General features: G+C 40.9%; 1 protein-coding gene across 1 annotated transcript in view; it reads left to right on the forward strand.

Moving 5' to 3' along the window:
- Positions 1-241: 241 nt before the first annotated feature.
- homer1b (homer scaffold protein 1b) overlaps positions 242-21385 on the forward strand; it is a 124841-nt gene continuing 103697 nt past the window's right edge. The window contains exon 1 of the mRNA XM_021606787.3: positions 242-799. Coding sequence (XP_021462462.3) covers positions 795-799 — 5 coding nt within the window. The 5' untranslated portion in view covers positions 242-794. The remainder of the gene's footprint in view (positions 800-21385) is intronic.

Raw genomic sequence — 21385 nt, forward strand, 5'->3', positions numbered from 1 at the left:
TTTTGTCCTATATGTTTATTTTATTTGTAATGCCAACCCTGTCCCTGCAGGAGGCCCTTCGCCTTTTGTAGGCCATCATTGTAAATAAGAATTTGTTCTTAGCTGACTTGCATAGTTAAACAGATAAAGGTTAAATAAATTATCCCATTGACCTCCGAACAAAAACCCCTCGCTTGGTGAGAGAAATAAATTAATAAACGCCACCTGCTGGAAACGACCGATTTTGTGCTCAGTCCCTCCTGCTTTGTCTCTTCGTCTATGGCAACATACATTGCTAAGGACTGAGGAGGTGTCCGGTCGAGAGAGCAGGGACCAGAGGGCGTAGAGGAGAGGAGAGAGCTCATGGGGTGGACAGTGGGTACTGTGCTTTACCGATCGACTGGACTTGTCAGGGGGCGTTTGGAGATCAAACAGCGAAAACAGCGAAAACAACGAAATAACATCTCTCCTGTTTTCATATACCCGACAATTGTCTGACGGACACATTTCTCTCTATCGAACTCTCTATGGCTCTTCCGGACGCCGCTTCAACACAGTAGTTTAGGTACTGGCAATGTGCATAAATCTCGAGTGAATAAACATTTGCCCTGCTATGTGTAGTTTCACACTGTTGTGAATGTGACAATGCAGTATTTGCCTTGGAATTTATTTCGGACGAGCTACGGTGAAGAGACAGAAACACGCCTATTATAGAGGGCAATCACCGCGCCAAACCAACAGAAACAACGTCCAGAATTTGGCCAGAGAACATTTTCCATCTGCTCATCTGCTGATTTGGTTTACCTACAATAACAATGGGGTAAGTTTGTGTAATAGCCTACAATCACATGAATGCGACTGGCTTTGATTGACTAAGCTATTTGGTATTCATCTGTCCAAATCAAATCAAATTGTATTGGTCACATACACATATTTAGCAGATGTTATTGCAGGTGTAGCGAAATGCTTGTGTTCCTAGCTCCAACAGTGCAGTAGTATCTAACAGTTCACAACAATACACACTAATCTAGTAAGTAAAAAAATTGTATTAAGAAGTATAGTTATATTAGATCGAGCAATGTCGGGGGGCATTGACTAAAATACAATAGAATAAAATACACTATATACATATGAGATGAGTAAAGCAGTTAGTAAACATTATTTAAACATCATTCATTCTTCTGGATTTAATTTACAATGTAAAGGGATTGTTATTTATCAGAGACTTATATTACAAATCTGACTCGACAAGCAAAGCATCGCCATGCCTTTGCCATGCAATGCAGCAATGATGGCCAAGATCATTCAAAATGTAGCCTACCATAATATTATACTGAGAATGTGTTCCAAATTGGTGGAATGCATTTTGTTATCGCTTGTCATGTTTTATCTCGATAAGCAGGCTACCTGTTCTATTGTAGATATTAGTGACTGTCATAAGTTATTCCGTAACACACCAGTCAGTGGAGGCTGCTGAGGATGAGGATGGCTCATAATAGTGTCTGAAACGGCGTTTATGGAATGGCATCGGACATATAGAAACCATGTGTTTGATACCACTCTACTTATTCTGCTCCAGCCATTACCACGAGCCCGTCCTCCCCAATTAAGTTGCCACTAACTTCCTGTGACACCAGTACATAACAATATATATATATATATAGCAATATATATAGCAATGTAATTATATGAGCTATTTGTTGTTATGTAGGGTTAGGGGTGAGGGTTTATGAGAAGGATCATATCTATGGTTAGAAAGTGTCATCTTCATCCAAGAATGTCTATCAAACATATATCCACTACTGGTCAGTGAGGACACCAAAAACGAATGTGCCAATCTATACCAACCAGGATTATAGTGCTAATGTTCTGTAAAGTAAATGGTTCTGTGGTTATTGGTTGGGATTGAGATATAATGGTATGGTACAGGCATCAGCACAACTCTTGTATCCACTGTTCATATTGGTAAATGACTTGATCTTTCACATTCACATCCTATTGCTTGTCTCCTTCCTTCTCTCCTCATGTCGCCTCACCAGGCATGAGATGTGAATTGAAAGACTAGGGGGAGAGCAGAAGGGATAGGGTAAGAGGCAAGAGAAGGGTAGGGCCTTGGGGTAAAATATCGAGAAATGGGAATGGAACCAGGCTATTCATCCCCCAAAGGAAAGGGAAAGAGGGATACCTAGTCAGTTTTACAACTGAATGCGTCTTCTGCATTTAACCCAACCACTCTGAATCAGGTCCAGCCACAGTCTGTGATGAAGCACTCTTAATTACACAGAGCAGAAGGGTCCGTTGTGGTATTTAGCCCTACTATTGTTCACATATAAGTACGGTTAAGACTAGTGTAGACTGAGTGAAGAAATTTGAATGCCAGCCCGTCCCCCCCACACACACAGGACACACCAACTCTGCTGGTGACTATGTTTCCGTTACGCAACTGCATCAATGATTTAATTAACCCACAATGGTTTTGATAATGAGATTCAGTCCACGCACGCCCAGGCCCAAATCAATTACATTTTTCTTTATTTCTCAGGATATTTACATGAATTAACGACAGTCACAATGCACTGCACTTCTCAGGACTTGACTGTACTTAACTCCTATATCTATGTGTGTGCGTGTGCATACATGTGTGTGTGATCCTGCTCTGAACCACAGCCAGCTTTGGTACTTCTAATCTAATGATGCTGTAACTGTAAACACGCTCAGCTGTGTGTGTGTGTGTGTGCCTCTATTATCTGTGTTGTTTGATTGTACCCATGCTCAGCTGTGAGGGTCATGTGAGCTAGAAGAATGTCAAACTCTCCTCTGTAAGTGCAGCAGAAAGAGCTGTCTTTGCCTCTGGCTGTCCTACAGTAATGTTATAATGTAAAGTTCTATGACAACGTCATATTTCACCCTAAACATTCTGGCATACAACCAAACAACTTGCAGCTATAATAGTAATGGGAGAGGGAGAGAATATACATTACTGTTGGACAACAACTGAAAGTGAACATAGACACCTTTCCATAAAAAAGTGAACATACCAAGTGAACATAAACACCTTTTTTGTTTTTGTTTGACCCACGCAAACATGATGAAAGACATGACTGAAACAGGAACCATTTTGCCATGATTTATGTGTACAGCTGATATATACCAATACATGTGATATAGGAGAATCTCTCTCACTGATTGATTGTACAATGTGTACACACATAATATTATATTATGATTTAAGTGTGTGAGTGTGTAATATGGGGGTTAGATACATTTATTTACGTTTAAATACGTTTATTTTGTCATTATAAAGAAAATATTATATTATTAACAATGTTGGTCTGAGCCTTGCGGTTAAAAAAAACATCCAATTCACCCCCCCAAAAAAGTACAACTGAATATAATTCATGATGTTACTCTACTTTTTTGTTCATTTTGGATTCAAAGTTAAAAGCTTCTGTATTGGTTTAGTTTTTCAAATGGATTTGTTAATTATTTTATTTCAGTTTCCATTTACTATAATACCGTTGGTGATAACACATTACTCCCGACTGACACAAGCAAAAACTCTTACATAAATGTAGCAACCCACACCTAAACATTAGCGATCTGACATGCTTTATTGCATGGAAACAATACTATTTTTCAGTCAGGTCGACTGTAACCTACAAACAGTTGATCAGCCTACTATGCGCCTTGTCCCTCTGGCCAGTGTAAATTAAGCTGTAATATTGTGTATTTTTAGACCATTAGACCATGTTTGTGAGAATGTGAATGGGATCAAATTTGGTTTATATTCAAACTTGGGCTGACTAGGCTACCTAGACATTTTCAATCCAAAATTATTAACTGGATAGTTTGCATAGACTGTGACATTTTTTATTAGGCCTATAGTTGCAAAGGGCAGAACTACACGATGCAAACCTGCATAAAGCAAACTCAGCCCTGTGAAATGTATTGTCCAATCATGTTGCTTTCTCTGTGTCTGTGTGTAGGAAACTCCCCTATTCCTTCTTTAAAATATAATTAATATTAACAAGTACAAGGTTGCTGCAGTTTGACAGAGTTTTTTCATCCTCCCAAAGGCCAGGAGTTTTTCCAGGATTTGTATTAAAACCATGTGACCTGATTAGAAAAACTCTGGTCCCATCATAGCCCATATTAAACCTTTTTACAACAGATTAAGCATGTCATAGCGTATTATGTCCGGATTTTTACCTGGTTAGATTACAAGATCAGGGATATGTTATAAACTATGGGCCCCAGAAATGTTTTTACACCAAGCCACTCTGGTACCTGTGTGAGAGTTAATATTGCTGCAGTATGTTCAGGTCATACTCTGGGTGTTTCACTGTTTTCCCATATCACATATCGTGTCTCAGGTTGATCACCAGTGTAATTTGTCAGAGACAGACAGGCAGTTCTCTGGCAGTCATGGACAATGTTCCCTCTAAGCTGATTGAGACGGTTTGGGATGAGTTGGACCGCAGAGTGAAGGAAAAGCAGAAAACAGGTGCCCAGCATATCTGGGAAATTCTTCAAAACCGTTGAAAAAACATTTCAAGTGAAGTTGGTTAAGAGAATGCCATTTTGAACCATTTCATGTGTCTGAAGATACAAACTCTGCCTTGCCGGCGGACCCAGAGAGCAAATTAAGTGCACTATAGGTCTACCGCTGGCCAATCGGATGGCTCAGATTACCATGTCTGCAGTAACGTATCAGGCATAAATGAAAGCTACAACAAAGTTTATACTGTGAGATTTAAAAACGTTTGAAATCATGACTAGAGAGAGACTGTCAACGAATACAGCAAAGAGCTGCTGTTTAAGTTCTTACTCAGCACTGTCAACAATTTGTATTCAACACTTTTATAAGCCAATCTATTGCGCATTCTTCTAATTTCCACTCAACGCTATAACAAGCATTACAGCAGTAATGAATGAGTATGAAAGTGTGTCGATAGGCTTGCATTGTTGCTATTATTAGCTGCTTGGTCATTTTTAATATTGAGGAATATTTCACATTCTCTGTTCACAATCTGCCAACCTCAACCCAAATGAGATGATTTGGGATGATTTGGAAGAAAAATCAGCCAAAGAGTGCTCAGCATATGTGGGAACTCCTTCAAAACTGTTGATAAATCATTCCAGGTGAAGTTGGTTGAGAGAATATCAAGAGTGTGTAAAGCTGTCATCAAGGCAAAGGGTGACTACTTTGAAGAATCTCAAATATAAAATCAGTTTCACACATTTTTAGTTATGGTATAATTCCATATGTGTTATTTCGTAGTTTTGATGTCTTCGCTATTATCTACAATGTAGAAAACAGTAAAAATAAAGAAAAACCTTTGCATGAGTAGGTGTTTCCAAACTTTTGACTGGTACTGTATGGATCTGTACCATTTACTTTGAACTGGAATGTGTTTACAGCATAATCGGTCAATAGATGCAGCTTATTTTGAGATCAAAGCGAGAGCTGCATGTATCCACATGTGCACATTTTGTTCATTTCCTTTCCTAGTTAGCGAGTTATTAGCCCAGTTGTAAATTCTTTGTAGTCAGCAATAGGGGAGTGATTGCTTTCTACAGGAGCACAAAACATGTACATTTCTAGACATCTTTGAAAAGCGAGTCAGGTAAAGAGATTGTTACAGATGACAGTTTTGATACTCATCACTGTGTCAAAAGGTTGGCTGGATTTTGCTAAAGACCCGTAGATCTCTACATGACTCACTTTTTGTTTACAAGGCCCTTCTTCATAAACTTCCATCTTATCTTTGCTTTTGAAGTATAGACAACTGATTTAACCAATCCTGTGAACTGGTTAACTATCGATGTTCCTAGGGTCTCCACAAAGCTAGGTAAATCTGCTTTTAGTTTTAATGCACTCTATTGCTGGAACAAAATTCTAAATACATTTAATCTTGATGTTCTGGTGCAGTTCTGGAAATGTAAAGTATTGAATGGGGACTTATTTGTGGCGGAATGTTCTGAGTGATTTGTGATGTTTTATTTGCGATTCCTGTGACTGTAATTTTTGTAAATAGAGGTCACATTTGTATGAGAGATCGAGGACTCTATATGTTTTCCCTGTTAAATAAATAAAGGTTAAATAAAAATACACGGTGCTGCTATAAGTAGCCAATAGGCAGAGGGTAGCATAATTTGTCTGATTCTCTGTAATAATGTTATGGGAATAATAATGCATTTTATTTTGTAAAGTGGTTTCTTGCATCAAACAACACAGCAACATTTTCAGTCATCTCCTTGTCTGAAGAACAAGTGGATAAACAGGTTAATGTCAAGCCCTGCATGTTTTTAGTTGTTGTTGAAATTATTGATCATAGTCTGCTGGAAAAGCATATGTGTTATGGTTTTACACCCCTTGCTATATTGTGGATAAAGAGTTGCCTGTCTAACACAACACAGAGGGTGTTCTTTAATAGAAGCCTCTCAAACATAATCCAGGAAGAATCAGGAATTCCCCAGGGCAGCTGTCCAGGCCCCTTTACTTTTTTCAATCTTTATTTAACAAATTATTTTCAATGACAGCCTAGGAACAGGGGGTTAATTTACTTGTTCAGGGGCAGAACAACAGATTTTTACCTTGTCAATGTGTGGTTCTCACTATGAAGCATGGAGGAGGAGGAGTGATGGTGTGTGGGTGCTTTGCTGGTGACACGGTCTGTGATTTATTTAGAATTCAAGGCACACTTAACCAGCATGGCTATCACTGCATTCTGCAGCGATATACCATCCCATCTGGTTTGGGCTTATTTGGACTATCATTTGTTTATTCAACAGGACAATGACCCAAAACACACATCCAGGCCGTGTAAGGGCTATTTGACCAATAAGAAGAGTGATGGAGGGCTGCATCAGATGACCTGGCCTCCACAATCTGCCGACCTCAACCCAAATGAGGTGGTTTGGGATGAGGTGGACCGCAGAGTGAAGGAAAAGCAGCCAACAAGTGCCCAGCATATTTGGGAACTGCTTCAAGACTACTTCAAGACTTCGGGGCGGCAGGTAGCCTAGTGGTTAGAGTGTTGGGCCAGTAACTGAAAGGTTGCTAGATCAAATCCCCGAGCTGACAAGGTAAAATTATTTTGTGCTGCACCTGAACAATGCAGTTAACCCACTGTTCCTCAGGAAGGCCGTCATTGTAAATAAGAATTTGTTCTTAACCGACTTGCCTAGTTAAGTGAAGGTTAAATAACGTTTTAAAAAGACTGTTGGAAAAGCATTCCTCATTAAGCTGGTTGAGAGAATTCCAAGAGTGTGCAAAGCTGTCATCAAGGGTGGTTACTTTGAAGAATCTCAAATATAAAATATATTTAGATTTGTTTAACGCTTTTTTGGTTATTACATGATTCCATGTTTTATTTCATAGTTTTGTTGTCTTCACTATTAATCTACGATGTAGAAAATTGTAAAATAATGTGAACTCTTGAATGAGTAGGTACAGTTTTTCAACCACTTCACAAATTTCTCGTTAACAATGTCATGCCCTGACCATAGTTTGCTTTGCATGTTTCTATGTTTTGTTTGGTCAGGGTGTGATCTGAGTGGGCATTCTATGTTGTATGTCTAGTTTGTCTGTTTCTGTGTTTGGCCTGATATGGTTTTCAATCAGAGGCAGGTGTTAGTCATTGTCTCTGATTGGGAACCATATTTACGTAGCCTGTTTTGTCATTGTGGATGATTGTCTATGTTAGTTGCTTGTGTCAGCATAGGTCGTAAATAGCGTCTTGTTCGTTTATTGTTTTGTATAGTTTGTTCAAGTGTTCTCTGTATATTAAATTCACGATGAACACATACCACGCTGCATTTTGGTCCTCGGATCCTTCCAACTACTCCTCCTCTCTATCTCCAGATGACAGCTGTGACAAATAAACTACAGTTTTGGCAAGTCGGTTAGGACATTTCGATTTGTGCATGACACAAGTAATTTTTCAAACAATTGTTTACACTTATAATTCACTGTATAACAATTCAAGTGGGTCAGAAGTTTACATCCACTAAGTTGACTGTGCCTTTAAACAGCTTGGAAAATTCCAGAAAATTATGTCATGGCTTTAGAAGCTTCTGATAGGCTAATTGACATAATTTGAGTCAATTGGAGGTGTACCTGTGAATGTATTTCAAGGCCTACCTTCCAACTCAGTGCCTCCTTGCTTGAAAACATGGGAAAATCAAAATAAATCAGCTAAGACCTATATGTGTATATATATGCTGCTTTGGTGAGCGAGTTTATTTGCAAGTGCATCGGTGATGTGGTACCCACAGTGAATTTTAAAACCTTCCCCAACCAGAAATCGTGGATTGATGGCAGCATTCACGCAAAACTGAAAGTGTGAACCTCTGCTTTTCATCATGGCAAGGTGACCGGAAACATAACCGAATACAAACAGTGTAGCTATTCCCTCCGCAAGGCAATCAAACAAGCTAAGCGTCAGTATAGAGACAAAGTAGAGTCGCAATTCAACGGCTCAGACACGAGAGGTATGTGGCAGGGTCTACAGTCAATCACAGACTTACAAAAGAAAACCAGCCATGTCGTGGACATCGATGTCTTGAGGACAATACAGTGCCACTGACATGGCGCGCTACCAAACCCTGTGGGCTCTCCTTCCCCGCAGCCAACGTGAGTAAAACATTTAAACGTGTTAACCCTCGCAAGGCTGCCGGCCCAGATGGCATCCCTAGCCGCGTCCTCAGAGCATGCTCAGACCAGCTAGTTGGTGTGTTTACGGACATATTCAATCAATCCCTATCCCAGTCTGCTGTTCCCACATGCTTCAAGAGGGCCACCATTGTTCCTGTTCCCAAGAAAGCTAAGGTAATTGAGCTAAACAACTAATGCCCTGTAGCACTCACTTCCGTCATCATGAAGTGCTTTGCGAGACTAATCAAGGATCATATCACCTCCACCCTACCTGACACCCTAGACCCACTCCAATTTGCTTACCACAGACGACACAATCACACAGCATATTGCCCTAACCCATATGTAAGAATGCTGTTCATCGATTACAGCTCAGCATTCAACACCACAGTACCCTCCCCAAACTCGTCATTAAGCTCGAGACCCTGGGTCTCGACCCCGCCCTCTGCAACTGGGTCCTGGACTTTCTGACGGTCCGCCTCCAGGTGGTGAGGGTAGGAAACAACATCTCCACCCCACTGATCCTCAACACTGGGGCCCCACAAGGGTGCATTCTCAGCCCTCTCCTGTACTCCCTGTTCACCCATGACTGTGTGGCCATGCACGCCTCCAACTCAATCATCAAGTTTGCAGACGACACCACAGTGGTAGGCTTGATTACCAACAATGACGAGACCGCCTACAGGGAGGAGGTGAGAGGCCTCGGAGTGTGGTGTCAGGAAAATAACCTCACACAAAACAAAGGAGATGATCGTGGACTTCAGGAAACAGCAGAGGGAGCACCCCCCTATCCACATCGACGGGACAGTAGTGGAGAAGGTGGAACGTTTTAAGTTCCTCGGCATACACATCACGGACAAACTGAAATGGTCCACCCACACAGACAACGTGGTGAAGAAGGCGCAACAGCCCCCCTTCAACCTCAGGAGGCTGAAGAAATTTGTCTTGTCACCAGAAGCACTCACAAACTTTTACATATGCACAATCGCACAATCGAGAGCATCCTGTTGGGCTGTATCACCGCCTGGTACGGCAACTGCTCCACCCACAACCGCAAGGCTCTCCAGAGGGTAGTGAGGTTTGCACAATGCATCACACGGGGCAAACTACCTGCCCTCCAGGACACCTACACCACCCGATGTCACAGGAAGGCCAAAAAGATCATCAAGGACAACAACCACCCGAGCCACTGCCTATCATCCAGAAGGTGAGGTCAGTACAGGTGCATCAAAGCTGGGACTGAGAGACTGAAAAACAGCTTATATCTCAAGGCCATCAGACTGTTAAACAGCCATCACTAACATTGAGTGGCTGCTGCCAACATACAGACTCAATCTCTAGCCACTTTAATAATTAAGAATTGGATGTAATAAATGTATCACCAGTCACTTTTAAACAATTGCACTTTATATACCCTACATTATTAATCTCATATGTATGTACTGTACTCTACACCATCTACTGCATCTTGCCTATGCCATTCGGCCATCGCTCATCCATATATTTATATGTACATATTCTTAATCACTCCTTTACACTTGTGTGTATAAGGTAGTTGATGTGAAATTGTTAGATTACTTGTTAGATGTTACTGCACGGTCGGAACTAGAAGCACAAGCATTTCACTACACTCGCATTAATATCTGCTAACCATGTGTATGTGACCAATACATTTTTATTTTATTTTATTTGATCATGGGCTGCATCAGATTTGCCCGTTCTTGCTGTGAGATGTTACCCCACTCTTTCACCAAGGAACCTGCCAGTTCCCAGACATTTCTGGGGGGAATGGCCCTAGCCCTCACCCTCCGACCCAGCAGGTCCCCAACGTGCTCAATGGGATTGAGATCTGCCCTCTTCACTGGCCATGGCAGAACCCTGACATTCCTGTCTTGCAGGAAATCACGCACAGAATGAGCAGTATGGCTGGTGGCATTGTCATGCTGGAGGGTTATGTCAGGATGAGCCTGTAGGAAGGGTACCACATGAGGGAGGAGGATGTCTTCCCTGTAACTCACAACTTTGTGATTGCCTGCAATGACAACAAGCTCAGTCTGATGATGCTGTGACACACTGCCCCAGACCATGTCGGACCCTCCACCTCCAAATCGATCCCTCTCCAGAGTACAGGCCTCAGTGTAACGCTCATTCCTTCGACAATAAACGCGAATCCTACCATCACCCCTGGTGAGACAGAACCGCGTCCGTTGTCTGGTCCATCGACGTTGGGTTTGTGCCCATAGGCGACGTTGTTGCCGGTGATGTCTGGTGAGGACCTGCCTTACAACAGGCCTACAAGCCCTCAGTCCAGCCTCTCTGTCTATTGTGGACGGTCTGAGCACTGATGGAGGGATTGTGCGTTCCTGGTGTAACTCGGCAGTAGTTGTTGCCATCCTGTACCTGTCCCGCAGGTGTGATGTTCGGCTGTACCGATCCTGTGCAGGTGTTGTTACACAAGGTCTGCCACTGTGTGGATGATCAGCTGTCCGTCCTGTCTCCCTGTAGTGCTGTTTTAGGCGTCTCACAGTATGGGCATTGCAATTTATTTCCCTGGCCACTTCTGCAGTTCTCATGCCTCCTTGCAGCATGCCTAAGGCACGTTCACACACATGAGCAGGGACCCTGCTTTCTTTCTTTTGGTGTTTTTCAGAGTTAGTAGAAAGGCCTCTTTAGTGTCCTAAGTTTTTATAACTGTGACCTTAATTGCCTACCGTCTGTGTCTTTTCGACTACTCCACAGGTACATGTTCATTAATTGTTTATGGTTCATTGAACAAGTATGGCAAACGTGTTTAAACCCTTTACAATTAAGATCTGTGAAGTTATTTGGTTTTTACAAATTATCCTTGAAAGACAGGGTCCTGAAAAAGGGACGTTTCTTTTTTTTTGTTGCTGAGTTTAGTACAGTTAAATAGTTAACATACACACATGGGTGCAGCGGTCTAGGGCACTGCATCTCAGTGCAATAGGTGTTGCTACAGTCCCTGGTTCAAAAACAGGCTGTATCAAATCTGGCCGTGAATGGGAGTCCCATAGGGCGGTGCACAATTAGCCTAGCGTCGTCTGGGTTTGGCCGGGGTAGGCCGTCATTGTAAGTAAGAAGACAAAGGTAACTGAACGAAATGACAAATCACCCCGTAGCACTCACCTCTGTCATCATGAAGTGCTTTGAGAGACTAGTCAAGGATCATATCACCTCTACCTTACCTGCAACCCAGACCTACTTAAATTTGCTTACCGCCCCAATAGATCCACAGACGATGCAATCGCCATCACTCTGCACACTGCTCTATCCCATCTGGACAAGAGGAATACCAATGTAATAATGCTGTCAACAAAACAAAGGAGATGATCATGGACTGAAGAAAACAGCAGAGGGTGCACCCCCATATCTACATCGACAGGACTGCAGTGGAGAAGGTGGAAAGCTTCAAGTTCCTTGGCGTACACATCACTGACAAACTGAAATGGACCACCCACACAGACAGTGTGGTGAAGAAAATGTAACAGAGCCTCTTCAAACTCGGGATGCTAAATTAATTTGGCTTGTCACCTAAAACCCTCACAAACCTTTACAGATGCACAATTGAGAGCATCCTGTCGGGCTGTATCACTGCCTGGTCACGCAATTGCACCACCCGCAACCACAAGGCTCTCCAGAGGGTGGTGCGGTCTGCCCAACGCATTTCCCAACACCAAAGAAGCCCAACTCATCACAGGCCACTTCCCTTCATTTGGCCTATGGCGGGTGACGTGCTTCCATTGTTGGGCAGCAGGATTGGTTACAGTACTATATGCTAAATCCACCAGAAGCCCCAGTCTTGCTCTTTGGCATTGGCCATTAAGTCAAGGAGTGTTGACATGACGGTGACACATTGGTGCGGCATCCAGCATGTGGTGTAGAGGAGAATGAAAATATCTGTAAATACACCCAATCCTTTTTTATTAAACAAAATAGACTCTAGCCTGTTAAACTTAACTTTCTACGACAAACAATTCACTCAAACAAATTTGCACACTCGCTCTCCTTCCAGTCAAAGAGTTGGGGTGTCCGGTAGCAGGCAGCTCATCCACTCTGAAGATTTCTACTTCAATTAGTCAGCAGCACAGGACACCCCGGACCAGGCCCTATTCCCTGACACTCGGAAGAGAAAGAGACGGTAATATAGAGGCCGACGGGCTGGTACCCTGTGAAACTACGGCGACGAGTAAATAATCCACCTCTACCCTCTGTTCTATTAGCAAATGTATACTGAACAAAATATAAATCCAACATGCAACAATTTCAAAGATTTTACTGAGTTACAGTTCATATGAGGAAATCAGTCAATTGAAATAAATAAATTAGGCCCTAATCTATGGATTTCACGTGACTGGAAATACAGATATACATCTGTTGGTCACAAATACCTTAAAAAAAATGGGCCTCACAATAGGCCTCAGGATTTTGTCGGGGTAGGTTCCTTGTCAATCATTGGCTTATTGGTGAAATCAGCAGTCAGACAATATCTTCTTTAAGTAAATCAATTAAACCTTTAATGCAATTGCAGACAGAAGTTGACAATGGAAACACAGCTTGTATGTTTCAGAGTAAGTTCTGCATGTTCTGCAACCCACCTGCTGTATGTATACAGAAATAAACAACCCCACTTTTATTCTACCCAGCAATTATGATTATGCTGGTTTTTAAAATTTAAATGTTTTTACCCCCTTTTTCACCCCAATTTCATGGCATCCAATTGTTAATAGTTACTATCTTGTCTCATCGTTACAACTCCCGTACGGGCTCGGGAGAGACGATGGTCGAAAGCCATGCATCACCCGAAACACAACCCAACCAAGCCCCAGTGCCTTAGACCACTGCGCCACCCGGGAGGCATGTTTATGCTGTTTAATTAGCTTTTTACATGCCACCTGTCAGGTGGATTGATTTATATTGGTAAAGGAGAAATGCTCACTAACAGGGATGTAAGTTAATTTATGCACAACATTTGAGAGACATGCGTTTTTTGCGCGTCTAAAATTTCTAGGATTTTTTATTTCAGTTAATGAAATATGGGACCAACACTTCATATGTTGCGTTTATATTTTTGTTCAGTGTATAATCACTGGAGAACAAACTGAACTAGCGACGTTCAAGACGATCTTATCAACGGGACCTGAAGAACTGTTTTATCTTATGTTTTTCAGAACTTGGCTGGTTTTCTATGCATCGGCAGAACAGAATTTCAGTGTTGGGTAAGCTCAAGGGTGGTGGTGTGTGTATTTGTTAGCAACAGCTGGTGTGCGATTGCTAATATTAAGGAGGTTCTGCTCACTTGAGTTAGAATAAGCTGTAGACCATACTATTTACCAAGAGAGTTTATCTATATTTTTTGTAGCTGTCTATTTACCACCACAAACCTATGCTGGCAATAAGACCTCACACAACAAGCTGTATAGGTCCATAAGAAAACAAGAAAATGCTCATCCAGAGGTGGTGCTGCTAGTGGCCGGTGATTTTAACTGAAATCCGTTTTACCTAATTTCTACCATGTCTCCTGTGCAACTAAAGGGTGAGGAAGAACTCTATCACCTTTACTCCACATACAGACGCGCATACAAAGCTCTCCCATTTGACATATCTTACCATAACTATCTTGATTCCTGCTCACAAAAACAACAGACAGAAAGTACCAGTGGCGCACTCAATACAGAAGTGGTCTGATAAAGAGGATGCTAAGCTAGAGGACTGATTCGCTAGCACAGACTGGAAAATGTTCCGGGACTCATCCGATGGCATTGAGGAGTTTTCAACACCTGTCACCAGCTTCATTAATAAGTTCATAAACGACGTCGTCCACACAGTGACCATACATACTTACATATCCCAACCAGAAGCAGTAGATTACAGGCAACATCCACACTGAGTTAAAGGCTAAGAGCTTATAATTAAAAACAAATATTTTACTTATATATTTTTAAAACAAAATATACACATACAACATTCATACTCACACAAACGTCAACATCACTCCTGCCCAGACCCACCTGTTCTAACCCCTATTTCCAGTGCCTGCACTACTCTCCGCCACATGTCCTCAAATTTCACAATTTTGTTTCTCTCCGTCGCCAACACTCAAGTTTTAGATAATAAAGGATATGGTTTTTCCATTGTCTTAATGATGGAGGATTGGTTGATTTCCAGTTTTTAAAGTGTTTTTTCAAGATAATTGACAAAAGGGTATCACCAACCCACTGGGTATCTCACTGCCCCCCCCCCCCCTCCCCATATCCCATGAAATATGCAGACGGATGGATTAAAAGTACATTTCCATTGTAATACTTCTAAAAGACAACTTTCAAACTCCTTCCATAACTTCTGGACTTTATAGTATTCCCAGAAGTCATGGATTATATAGTCATTGTTTTTACACTTAAGACATGACTCTTGTTGTGCTGTAGAATTTGTGAATTTGGTTTATTTTATAATAGATTCTGTACATTAGGTTATACTGGATTAAGAGTATATTTTTGTTACTTGTAATTTCATTAGTTATATTCCAAGATTCCTTCCATCTTGTGCCAATATCAGTTATTTTTAAAACTTCTTCAGGATCGGTGTCCCGTCCGCGGGACTGTTGAGCTAACATAGGCTAATGTGATTAGCATGATGTAGTAAGAAACCAAAATAATATTTGATATGGGCAGAAAGCTTCAATTCTTCTTAATCTAACTGCATTGTCCAATTTACAATCGCTATCAGAGTGAAAGAATGCCATACTATTGTTTGAGTAGAGTGCACAATTATGAACTTGAAAATGTATGAATAAACCATTTGGGCAGTCGTGATACAACATTTTGAATAGATAAGCAATACATTCACTGGGATCACTCTAAAATGTTGCACATACAGTACGCCCATCTAGTGGCCAAAGTCAATTGCACCTGGGCTAGAATAATTCATTATGACCTTTCTCTTGCATTTCAAAGATGATCGTACAATTTTTTTATTTTTTTTACCAGATCTGTGTTATATTCTCCTACATTTCTACAAACGTCAAAGTTTTTCCTTTCAAATGGTATCAAGAATATGATTTGGGTGTCATTTTAGGCGAAAATGGCAAAAAAGGGTCTGATCCTTATTAAGTCATGGTTCCAATAGTTACAGTATATTGTTATCCAAGAGGTAGTCGGTTGGATAGGCTCTCTGCAAGGTTTTGTATATTTTACCTATCATATGCATATCATTTTCTGACTAAAGTAGGATTCCTTCAAGATTTCAAATCGAAATATAAATAAATATAAATATAAAACTTAAGTTGCATGTATTTGAAAATATCTACATTGGTCAGTCCAAAATTGCGTTTTAATTCTGTCATGGAAGTACATGTATTTCCTATTACCAAGTAATTTACGTTTTCTATGCCTTTAGTTTTTGATGTTGACCAATAGGGTTGTGTTTTTAGGGAGTGATATTGATTCTTGTAGAATCCGTTTCATTTTCTTCCATATTGTTATAGTGTTCTTAACTAGGGTCGCAAAGGGTGGGAAACTTTCCGGTAAGTTTCTGGATTTTTGCCAGAAATTTTCCATGGGAAGTTAAGCCCTGGAATTTTGCTTAAATTCATCAAAAGTTAGCTTATAACAGTGAACCTTTTTTTGTTGGATACACAAGGCAATTCTAGGTCTTGTGGCATATTTTGGTTACCTATTCCCAATTCAATAGAATTGCAACCCTCTGCATGCACAGTGCACTCTTCCATCACATGTACAGCTGATTCTCAAGATCTTGCACACCAATGAGATGCTATTGAGCCCACACTACTACTACACTGTCTAAGCCAAGGACTACATGCTTTCTGGTAAGTTTTGATGACAATACTGGGTGGGGGGAATATATTTTATATGACATACATTATTTTTTGTTAACTAGTAAATAGTAGCCTACAGCAAAGTGTGTTTTAAAGCATTTCTAACTTGTTAACAATTTCTGCTTGTTAGTTTTTGATACCATGTACCATTTAGCTTGCTTGAGCCTGCTAACTGAGTGTAAATTCACCTGTTTCCTTACACGTTTCATTTTAAAACATGTATCTTACAAAGGAGTTATTTAATCTAACTATTTATCTGTACATGGAATTGTATTTGTTTTTTTAACATTTTTTTTCCCCCTAATCTTTACAGGAAATGCCTCGGGCACTATCTGAGGTGTGGAGACATTTCACTGCAGCTAATGTAGAAGGAAAAGCTGTGTACATCTGCAAATACTGTGCCAAATCATATGTGAAGAATGCAACAAAGATGCAGAATCATCTGGTCAAGTGCATAAAGATCACTCAGCGCTCACAACCAGCAACCTCTAACAAAAGTCCCTCTACTTCTATTCAAGGTCAAATATGAATCAGTCACCTTATCGATAGCAACAGCTCATGGTCCTCCTGGAATCAGAAGTTTTTTTTTTGACTCAATGGAGGAACGTAGTCAGAGAAATGCTGATGAATGACTTGCTCGAGCTCTGTATGCAACTGTTTCACCTCTGATGCTCACAGGCAATGTGTATTGGAAGACATTTCTGAATGTTCTTCGCCCAGCATACACCCCTCCAACCAGACATCCTTTATCTACTCATTTGATGGATGCAGAGTTCAACAGAGTTCAAGTGAAGGTCAAGCAAATCATAGAGAAAGAAGCCTGTATTGCAATCATCTCTGATGGGTGGTCGAATGTTCGTGGGCAAGGAATAATTAACTACATCATCTCTACCCCTCAACCACTATTCTACAAGAGCACAGTCACAAGGGACAACAGACACACCGGTCTCTACATTGCAGATGAGCTGAAGGCTGTCATCAGTGACCTTGGACCACAGAAGGTATTTGCACTGGTGCCAGACAATGCTGTGAACATGAAGGCTGCTTGGTCTAAAGTGGAGGAGTCCTACCCTCACATCACACCCATTGGCTGTGCTGCTCATGCATTGACTCTGCTCCTCAAGGACATCATGGCACTGAAAACAATGGATACACGCTACAAGAGAGCAAAGGAAATGGTTCGGTATGTGAAGGGTCATCAAGTTATAGCAGCAATCTCCCCCACCAAGCAAAGTGAGAAGAATATGAGCACCACATTGAAGCTGCCCAGCAACACCAGTTGGGGTGGTGTTGTCATCATGTTTGACAGTCTCCTGAAGGGGAAGGAGTCTCCATGAAATGGCCATATCACAGTCTGCCCCATCAAGAGGATCCTCCTTGATGATGTATTTTGAGAGAGAGTGGTAAGCAGCCTGAAACTCCTGAAACCTATAGCAGTAGCCATTGGACGGATTGAGGGAGGTAATGCCACCCTGTCTGATGTTCAGACTCTGCTTGCAGATGTAAGAGAAGAATTCCGTACTGCCCTGTCCATTTCACTGTTGCTCCAAGCAGAGGAAACTGCAGTTCTGAAATACATCAAAAAGCGTGAAGACTTCTGCCTGAAGCCATACATGTTGGACCCCAAGTATGCTGGAAAGAGCATCCTGTCTGGTGCAGAGATCTACAAGGCCTATGGTGTCATCACTACCTTGTCTCGCCACCTTGGCCTGGATCTGGGCAGGGTTATTGGCAGTCTGGCGATGTACACTTCCAAGCAAGGGATTTGGGATGGAGATGCAATATGGCAGTCATGCCAACATATCTCATGGTATCTCACTCATCTCAACATATCTCAACATACCTGGTGGAAGGGACTTTGTGGATCTGAGGCATTTTCCCCCTGTTGCCTTCATAATCATCCAAATCCCACCAACATCAGCCGCCTCAGAGCGCAACTGGTCCTTGTTTGGGAACACACACCAAAGCACACAACAGGCTGACCAACACAAGAGTTGAAAAATTGGTGGCCATCTGGGCAAATTTGAAGCTTTTTGAGCCTGACATCGAGCCATCCTCATCAAGTTTGGAAAGTGACGTTGAAGATGAGGCCTCAGAGTTTGATGTTCTCAGTCAGATGTTCAAGAGGTGGATATTGAGGAGGTCCAGGGAGAAGACATGGAAGCCTGAGACGAAGACAACCACATCTTTAGTTTCTAGACTATCAATTTACAGAATGTATGTTGAAAATGTTTTTGGGAGATGTGATCATGTATCATTGGGATCATTCAATATTGCCTTCTGTTAGTCAAGGAAATCATCCCATGTGAAGAGTCAACTCAATTAAAGTTCAATTTGTAACTAAATCGTTTTTTACATTTTTTATTAGAAGGATTTAATAATTTGCAGTTATCTACTTAAGGTAAAAGGTTTATGTTTCTGTATCCATATGATATGGTGAATATATCCAATGCAAAAAACATCTACACTTAAAATGTTATTAATATTAATTTGCATATATATCCGTTAATTCCCCCAAATTCCCGTTAATTCCCACAGTTTCCACCTCTGAATATTCCCCAAAATGTGCATCCCTATTCTTAACTATGAAATTGTTAATGTTCTTAGCTTTATCCTTTGAAAATAGACATGTAAAATATTCTGGGGGTAAGCATGCCCATCTTCAGTATGTACAGTTGAAGTCAGAAGTTTACATACACTTAGGTTGGAGTCATTAATCTACAAATTTCTTGTTAACAAATTATAGTTTTTGCAAGTCGGTTAGGACATCTACTTTGCATGACACAAGCCAATTTTTGCCCCAAAAATTTACAGACAGATTATTTCACTTATCTCACTTTATTACAATTTCAGTGCGTCAGACGTTTACAAAAACTAAGTTGACTGTGCCTTTAACCAAGGGTTTTGCAAATGTAACCTAAGTAGGGTAGAGGAAAAATTCAGGAAGAGGTATTTATGACTGTCATAAACCCCCCCCCCCCAGGCCAACGTCATGACAGGTGATAGGCAGTAGCAGGCTCGTAAGCATTGATTCAAACAGCACTTTCGTGCCTTTTGCCAGCAGCTCTTCGTTGTGCTCAAGCATTGAGCTGTTTATGACTTCAAGCCTGTCAACTCCTGAGATTAGGCTGGTGTAACCGATGTGAAATGGCTAGCTAGTTAGCGGGGTGCGCGCTAATAGCGTTTTAAACGTCACTCGCTCTGAGACTTGGAGTGGTTGTTCCCCTTGCTCTGCATGGGTAACGCTGCTTCGAGGGTCCAACACTTTGTTTTTGCATTATTTAAACCAAATTTAACATGTTTCATTATTTGAGGCTAAATTGATTTTATGTATTATATTAAGTTCAAATAAGTGTTCATTCAGTATTGTTGTAACTGTCATTATTACAAATAAAAATAAAAAAATCGGCCGATTTAATCGGTATAGGCTTTTTTTTGGTCCTCCAATAATCGGTATCGATACCGATTTTATAATCGGTCGACCTCTTCACCAGAGGTCTCTTCACAGTCCTCAAGTCCAGAACGGACTAAGGGAGGTGCACAGTACTACATAGAGCCATGACTACATGGGACTCTATTCCGCATCAGATTTTTTTTTAAACAGGTAAAAATACACCTTATGGAACAACGGGGACTGTGAAGAGAGACACACAAAGGTAGACGCATGCATACGTATGCATTGTTGTATGGTGGTATTAAAGATTTTGTGTTGATGTGTAATAATGTTATATGATGTACTGTTTTATATGTAATGTATGTTTGATACCAGGAAGAGTAGCTGCTGCTTTTAATAATAATGGGGATCCCTAAAATATACAAATACATAGAACTAGGGAGTACTGAATTGAGTTATGTATGTTGTCCTGTGTAAGTATGGGGTGCTACTTTGTCTAGAATGTTCAATACTATTATATGGGAAAGCTGTCCATACTTGGTGCTTTTCTTTGCGCAAATGTTTTAAGTGTTGTAATATTAATTTGTTCTATTTTTTTTGTCTGGTGATAGCTGCTTCATGATTGTCTAAGAAGGCTGTAAGATCAGTCCAACTGTTCTTTAATTCTGATTTATATCGATTTTCATAGAAGCTTTTAAAATTGTCATTAATAGCATTGTTGTTTCTAATTAAAGCATTTGTATCCTTACGTGTATTTTTTTAAGGGCTATGAGTTTTACATGTAGTTGTTTGCTCTCTTCAAAAGTGAAAGATCATATTTCTGCCATATTTCTGCCTGTTATTTTCTTCTTTGCCTTGGACATTTTTTTATGGGCTTTTTCTAAGATGGTGATTTCTTTTTCTAACTCATATTTCATTTTTGCCGAGTATGTGATGTAAAGATGGCGCCGGAGAAGAAGACTGACGTTTTAAGTGTTCCTGACGTTTTAAGTGTTCCTGTTTATTTATTTCTTTGTTTCTTTGCGTTGTTTGTAACTTATTTTGTATATAATGTTGCTGCTACCGTCTCTTACGACCGAAAATAACTTCTGGACGTCAGTACTGCGATTACTGCCTTCTGAGGGCTGCTTTCTGAGAATTCATAGGCGATCGAATAAACCCCCACTAACTTCCATTCTGCTAGCAAACGTGCAATGCTTCACGGGGGGTCGTGGCTGATAAGCTGTATCTGCAGGATAGAACAGCAGTGTCTGGTAAGACAAAGGGCGGCGGAATATGTATTTTTGTAAATAACAGCTGGTGCACGATATCTAAGGAGGTTTTGAGATTTTGTTTCCCTGAGGTAGTGTGGGCCACAGCTTATCATGAGATACTCTATCTACCTAGAGAGTTTTCTTCTGAATTTTCCATAGCTGTCTACATACCACCAGACTGATGCTGGCACTAAGACAGCATTGAATGAGCTGTATTCTGCAATAAGCAAACAGGAAAACACTCACCC

Source organism: Oncorhynchus mykiss, chromosome 6 (assembly GCF_057628025.1).
Source record: "Oncorhynchus mykiss isolate SJ-2025 chromosome 6, ASM5762802v1, whole genome shotgun sequence".
NCBI classification, from domain to species: Eukaryota; Metazoa; Chordata; class Actinopteri; order Salmoniformes; family Salmonidae; genus Oncorhynchus; species Oncorhynchus mykiss.